Here is a 7349-nt window from a genome sequence, read left to right as displayed (position 1 = left end):
GCTGGTTCATCTATGGCACAACATCATACTACCTCCGTCCCAAAATAAGTGACACTTATTTTGGGACGGAGGGAGTACTATATTAAACAAAATCAAAATAGGCATCAATGGAAAAATGCATGCGTGCATGCACTTCTGGTTACCTTGAGTTTACCGGGTGTTAAACTATTGGATGTGGGTGTGGCCTGCTGGTGAGAGCAAGCTTCTCCACTAACTAGTTACTAGCCAAATTATTGCAACTCCCACCATCAATGAAGATACGGACAACATGCAGTTTGACAACCCCTGCTGTTTGGAACAGATTGTGTCGCGGATTTGGTTGATTACGGTCATGCATGCCATGTGGTCAGCCCGCAACCGATGGACACATGATCAGGTTTCGTTTGATCCTATTCATTCGGTGAAGAAAGTCATGGATGATCTGCTACTGCTTGATATGCCTACACATAAACACAATATCCCTGATGATCAATGTTGGAGGTGTGTGACGTTGGATGGGTAAAAATCAACACTGTTGGCCCAGCAACAATGAAGGTCACATGGGAGGAGGTGGTGGTGTGGCTCGATGTCAACTGGCCTTCATGGGAGCCTGGAGTAAACCCTTCATTGGGGTCACTGATCTGCTGATTGTTGAAGCGATGGCTCTATGGAAGACCGTTATTTTTTGCGCAACTCCGAGGCTTCTCACATGTGGTGATGGAAGTGGACTGCTTAGAGGTTTGTTAACTTCTGGTTTTCGCCCAACAATTCTCGTTCTATTGTAGCGCCTATTCGGAGAAATTGTCAAGTTTTTTATTTCCTTCTCTGTTAGGCATGTCCTGCGGGATGTTAATAGTGGCGGACCTATGTGCCAACTGCCAAGCATGTGTGTTCCTTGTCGGTTTCTGAATGCTAGCTCGAGAAATGCTCGACTTTTCTTGTTAGCGGCGTTAGAGCTGATTGTAACAGGACCTTGTTCAAGCAATAAAGCTCCCCAAATTTTCATGGCAAAACAAAGTACGACGGAATAAATGTGTGATAATATCATACTCTTTTTAATCTATAATGGTCTGGAATTCGATTTAATCACCAAACAAATCTTAGCCATCATAGCCTCGTCAACCCCTTCAAAACCGCAACGAGTAACACCAATTTGTAGCTCTTGATAGTATTCTTGATGACCAGCAATGATGTTGCGCCAAACATATATACTGCAAAGGATCAAACTAGTTTGGACGTTATGGTCTATCCTTTTTCGCTCTCTTGTGGACGATAGACATTGAAAAATTTATGCAATATAAACTATGGAAAACTGAAACATCTCACTAACCTTGAGCTCTGATGCCATGTGATCATATTATGGGTGTTTAGATCTTTCGATGAAAGGCGCTCGTTCGATAAAATTGACAATATACCGTCAGCGGAGGCAATGGGTGTAGCTCTGGTAGAATGCCCTTATCATTAGTGGCTTACAGATGTGAAAATGCTATATCTAAATGCAAATTACGAAGAAGAAGCGTACCCCAAAAGCATTATTCTAACCCCGCAAAAAGTGTGGTTCCATGCCAAAAAAAATCGGTGCTCCCTGGTCCACCAATGGCCACTCTCAGTAGTTATTCTAGCTGTATCCATATAGCAAAGTTTTATTTTTTTGAAAAAAGAAACACCAGTGGCAGGCCGTTGGAGAACGGTCATCCCTCCTCACGTCGTTATTTCCGCCGAGACCAAGGCGAACGCGTCGTGCCGGCCCGTCGCCGTCCTCGTTCTGATCGTCCCCGTTCTGATAGATAGACTAGCAACAAAACCGGCAAAGGCGTTGGCGTTGTAATCTCTCTTGCTATTGTTTTCACTTTACCAGCGCCCCCCTCCCCCTGCTCCAGCTCCTCTCAAGGCGGCCGGCCGTGCACCCGGCGCCACCTCCCTCTCGTGCACCGTACTCCTGCGTTTCCTCGACGACGACATCAATGGCGGCACGGCAGTGACCGTTCAAGCGGCGGCGCTCGGCCACTGCCTGGTCGAGTGGCGGCAACGTCGGCGATAACCGCGCACGGTACGTTATGTTAATTTACAGCTCCTGTTTCCTGCCTGTACGATCGAGGTCACCTGAGCGTATCCGCTAGCTTTAGTTGAGACCAAGAAGATCGGTTATATGGGAAAGTGTGGATGTTGACTTTATTGCAATAGAACTCCAGAGGTTTAGATTGCAAGAGTGCAAGATTAAGACAGATTTTTGCTACATTGGTCGTCAGATTTTGCAGGAGTACATCATGGGAGTAAGCCATCTAAGCTGCTGTCCAACATTTGTTTTCTGTTCACTTCAATTTTCCACGCATAATCTGCCGGGAAAGCTCAGTTTCTAATGCTAATGATCATACCTAGCTACTTTCATTCTTACCAATCTAGTATTTGTTTGATTCTACTTGACAATTTTCTTACCATCTTTTCTTTTCTTTCTATGTAGATATTTTGTCTAAACCGTTAGGCTACTTCTCAGTGACGCTTGTTCTGGAGTGAGTCTCTCTAAGGGACATGGGCTCCCTCAACGACATTGGTGTTGCCGCGGGAATAAACATATTATCCGCAGTGGGTTTTCTTCTCGTGTTCGCAGTTGTTAGGATACAGCCTATTAATGATCGGGTATACTTTCCGAAATGGTACCTTAAAGGGACAAGAAGCAGCCCAAGGCACATCGGAAATGTCTTGTCAAAATTTGTGAATGCCGATGTGTCAACATATCTTCGGTTTCTCAATTGGATGCCCGCCGCGCTTAAAATGCCAGAGCCTGAGTTAATTGAGCATGCAGGACTAGACTCCGCGGTATATGTCCGCATCTATCTTCTCGGGTGAGCATGATATCAGTGTATCTCAATTCTCACACCACAGTATTATAGTAGTTGCTTACACTTCATGTCTTCGGAGTTCCAAAATCAGGAAGTCGAGTTCGTAAATGCCTATTTTGTGATGTTAACAGTTGGACATGTGGATCACTGTGTTTGTAACCAAAACACATTATGCCTACTGATGGTGCACTGCTGTTTTGATTTGCAGTTTAAAAATATTTGTGCCAATTACTGTGTTGGCATTTGCTGTCCTAGTTCCTGTCAATTGGACCAGTGCGACTTTGGGAGATGATGAAGAGGGTCTAAGTTATGATCAAATTGACAAGCTTTCAATATCGAATCTTGGTCAAGGTTCAAAAAGGTATTACTTCTGTTTACTCCGTCCGATATCCTGACAATTACAGAATTTATCGTTCCTCAACCGCCTGCCTGATTATATTAGCTATAGATGCAGAGATGCTGTCCTTCTAATCTCCTCGTGTCACTTCACTTTGCTTCATACCTATTCTACTGAAACTGTTGTATATTTTCATAGGTTTTGGGTACACATTGGAATGGCCTATGTGTTTACCTTTTGGACATTCTACGTGTTGTATCATGAATATAAGGTTATAACAACTATGAGATTGCACTTTCTTGCCAATCAAAATCGTCGACCCGACCAATTCACGGTAAGATATCTTATCCATGCAAGTTTAATTGATGTGTTATGGACCTCGCTAGATCTGAATGAAATATATTAAGCAAAAAGAAAATACACGGTTGTGGTCAGCCCCAGCTAGGGGATAGAATCCGGGACCGGGACGAATTAGGAGGGACAATCTTTTCGATAGTAAACCAAGCAGTGTGTGTGTGTGTGTGTGTGTGTAGAATTTCCCAAACTGAATGTAGTGTGTAGAGTTTCCTTGGCTCATACCTCATTTTCTGCCTTATTTTCAGGTACTTGTGAGAAATATACCAGCTGACCCAGACGAAACAGTTGGTGAGCATGTTGAGCACTTCTTTGCTGTGAATCATCGCGAACATTATCTCAGCCACCAGGTTTTACTCTTTTTCTATCTTCTGTGAAACGCGGTATCGGTATGGTGAATACTACTGATATGATTTTAAACCATGAAATTCAACCGAGCATCAAGTTACTTTGTTTTTCAGTTGTTATTTGCTCTTCAACTGAAATGCAGGCTTTCTAATTATTTGTTTACTTTCCAACCGAAGCCCATATGCCTTTATCTTTCTTTTCTCTGTTAATGGTACAAATCTGTTTCTCATTCGGGGTATGTAACTGATCAATAGGTTGTATACAACGCAAACACCCTTGCCAGTTTGGTTGAGAAGAAGAAAGGCTTGCAAAACTGGCTGGTCTACTACGAAAACCAGCACGCTAAGAACCCTGAAAAGGAGCTGATTATTAAGGTAATCTTCTTCCTCCTGTGCAAATCATGCACCTAAGATCGATTCCTCACAAAGCTATTTCAGTATATGCTCTAATCTGCAAGTGGTATGGCTCAATTACGTACTTGTCTTGTAGACAGGACTGTGGGGTCTTTGGGGGGAAAAGGTGGATGCATTACAACACTACAAGACAACAATCGAGGAGCTATGTAAACAGGTGCCAGTCATCGTCTTGATAATGTTATCAAGCAGCACCAATGTCTTCTTTCATTGTACTGCATAGTTCCTCCTAAACGCTGAGCAGCAGTATTAACAACATGTAACCTGTTAATTGCAGGAGGATGAGGAGAGGCAGAAGGTGATTAGTGATCCTAAGGCTATAATGCCAGCAGCATTTGTGTCTTTCAATAGTCAGTGGGGGGCTGCTGTTTGTGCACAAACACAGCAGACCAGTAACCCAACGGTGTGGTTGACTGAGTGGGCTCCGGAACCTCGGGATGTTTACTGGCCTAATCTTGCCATCCCTTTTGTCGAGCTCTCGATCAGGAGGCTTATCATGGCAGTTGCGCTCTTTTTCCTGACATTTTTCTTCATGGTCCCAATTGCGCTCGTCCAATCCGTGGCCAATCTAGACGATATTGAGCGGGTGCTTCCTTTCTTGAAACCTATAATAGAGAGGTGAGTGTAACCGCTCCTTGTTTCACGGTTCAATTGTGAAAAACAAAAAGGGAAAGGCATTTGTGAGATCACTTTTCCCCATATTTTGATTAACGATTCTCCTTGCTGAATAATCAAGAGCAGAAAAAAAAATCTGTTGAATTTAATAGACCTTGAATTACATAAAAAATCAGCCACATTATACTGATTTTTTTATAAGGTACTGCGTTGCTGGATGTAATTTTCATGGTCAATGCAATTTCCCGCAGAAATGGTCCAAGGTCAGTCATACAAGGTTTCTTGCCAGGAATCGCATTGAAAATCTTCCTTATATTTCTGCCAACAATTCTCATGGCCATGAGCAAGATTGAAGGCCACGTATCACTCTCTGGATTGGAGAGGAGGACAGCATCAAAATACTTCCTGTTTATTTTCGTCAACGTATTCTTGGGAAGTGTAGTAGCTGGAACAGCGTTCCAGCAGCTTAACAGTTTTATCCATCAGTCCACTAACAAGTAAGCCAAATTTTGCACTAGGATATAATAACAAGGGTTCAATTATATTTATACTACCACATAAAAAAACTCGTTTACTTTTGTTTTGGAAAAGAATTCCAGAGACCATTGGAGAATCCATTCCCATGAAAGCGACTTTTTTCATCACCTACATTATGGTGGATGGATGGGCAGGCATTGCCGCAGAAGTTCTTAGGTTGAAGCCGTTGATCATGTTCCACATAAAGAACACATTCCTGGTCAGAACCGAGCAGGATCGCGAGCAGGCCATGGACCCTGGGAGCTTGGAGTTTGGAAGCACCGAGCCGCGGATTCAGCTCTACTTCCTCCTAGGGCTTGTATATGCTGTTGTGACACCCATCATTCTTCCTTTCATCATAGTCTTCTTCGGTCTGGCCTATCTTGTTTTCAGACACCAGGTACACATCTGTCCTCCGGTTCAAGCGGTCTATCTTTGTGTTCTTTCAGCTTCAAATTTTTCTTCTGGACATCCACATTGGCATAGATCATAAATTTCTGTTTCATCACAGTATAATGCACCAAAATACTAATCCTTGGTATGTTTCTTTTGTTGCAAGATCATCAATGTCTATAACCAGCAATACGAGAGTGGCGCGCAATTCTGGCCAGACGTACATGGACGAATCGTCACCGCGTTAGTCATATCGCAGATCCTGCTGATAGGACTGCTGAGCACACAGGAAGCAGAGCAGTCCACTGTCGCTCTTCTTCCTCTTCCTATCCTGACCATATGGTTTCACTACGTCTGCAAGGGCCGGTTCGAGCCGGCATACATAAAATTCCCCTTGCAGGCAGGATCAAAATGCATTCTCTTGATCTCTTCTCCATACATAACTGCAGATGATATTCACATCGTCTCCAATGTTAAGCGAGAGCAGCAACTGATGTTTGCAGGAGGCCATGGTGAAGGACACGCTGCAACGGGCAAACGACCCGACGCTGAACCTGAGAGAGTACCTCAAGGGCGCATACGTGCACCCGGTCTTCCGCAGCGGTGACATGTATGAGCTCTTGGCCATGGATGAAGAGGAGAACCCCCACCTCGTCGCCACCAAGCGGCGGTCTCGGATGACCACGCCGGTGGACAGCAAGTTCAATTCCAGCTCTGGCACCAACGAAGGAGAGTTCAGCCGGCTGCGTCCTAGCTGACAAGGAAATGGGAGCAGGCGCTGTAGAGTTTACTTGATTGGCAGTTGCACTGCACCAGTGCATTACCATGTGCGGACGACGTCGATGGAATTGTATGTTTAGAGATGTTAGAGCATCTCCAACGGCACACAAAAAGAATGGCCACCTAAATCCAGTTTTAGGAGTGGAGAGAGAAGGTGGCCAATTTTTTTCTTCTGTTTTTATAGTGGACCTAAAAACTGAATATCTAGATTTCAGCTTCTACTTCTATCACACATATTTGTAGATATGTAATATTCCAAATAATATCATACTCATGTCAAATAAATCTGAAACAAATAAAGTCCAAATATTACTTAATTATTACATAGTTCATCAATCCGCAACTCCAAATGCAACACAAATGTTCATCTAACACAACACAAAGTGCATCGAACATAACGTGAAACATATGAATAGAACAAGTGGTCTTGTTGCTCATTCCATGTCCACCACTCCTTGACTTGTTGAAAACTTTAATATCCGTATCTCGAATTACATGGTGAACTTGAAGAACGTGTGGGATGTGTTCTTCTCTCCTACGTTGATTCACCATCCATTGCACGAATTCATAGTAGAAGCAATCCAAGTTTTGGCTACGTTCATGCTCGTTGATCATATTGTGCAAGATCACGGCGACAGTCATGATTTACCAAAGGATTTCTTGGTCCAAAAACCGAGCCGGTCCTCGCACAATAGTAAACTGGGCTTGCAAAATCCCAAATGCTCTCTCCACATCCTTCCCAGCAGCTGGTTGAGCATTATGGAAACCAAGTTG

At 43.6% G+C, this 7349-nt stretch overlaps 1 protein-coding gene across 1 annotated transcript; it reads left to right on the top strand.

Annotated features, from left to right (window-relative positions):
* The first annotated feature begins 1834 nt into the window (after nt 1–1834).
* Nucleotides 1835–6892, top strand: LOC119363897 (CSC1-like protein At4g02900). The gene is made up of 12 exons (XM_037629267.1): nt 1835–2029; nt 2441–2822; nt 3028–3180; nt 3355–3490; nt 3759–3860; nt 4113–4232; nt 4348–4428; nt 4549–4889; nt 5138–5383; nt 5478–5802; nt 5962–6195; nt 6299–6892. Exons 2-12 carry the CDS (start codon nt 2509–2511, stop codon nt 6551–6553), a joined length of 2307 nt encoding a protein of 768 aa, XP_037485164.1. The 5' UTR covers nt 1835–2029; nt 2441–2508; the 3' UTR covers nt 6554–6892.
* Nucleotides 6893–7349: the final 457 nt, after the last annotated feature.

The sequence above is a fragment of the Triticum dicoccoides genome, chromosome 2B (genome assembly GCF_002162155.2).
Source record: "Triticum dicoccoides isolate Atlit2015 ecotype Zavitan chromosome 2B, WEW_v2.0, whole genome shotgun sequence".
Lineage (NCBI taxonomy): Eukaryota > Viridiplantae > Streptophyta > Magnoliopsida > Poales > Poaceae > Triticum > Triticum dicoccoides.
This window is presented reverse-complemented; position numbering and strand designations above follow the sequence as displayed.

What these genes read in the sequence shown, in the direction of transcription:
- LOC119363897 (XM_037629267.1), top strand. Translation starts at nt 2,509, where the DNA reads ATGGGCTCCCTCAACGACATTGGTGTTGCCGCGGGAATAAACATATTA. An exon ending in GTCCGCATCTATCTTCTCGG is followed by an intron (nt 2,823 to 3,027) that starts GTGAGCATGATA and finishes TTTGATTTGCAG; the next exon opens with TTTAAAAATATTTGTGCCAA. An exon ending in ACATAAAATTCCCCTTGCAG is followed by an intron (nt 6,196 to 6,298) that starts GCAGGATCAAAA and finishes TGATGTTTGCAG; the next exon opens with GAGGCCATGGTGAAGGACAC.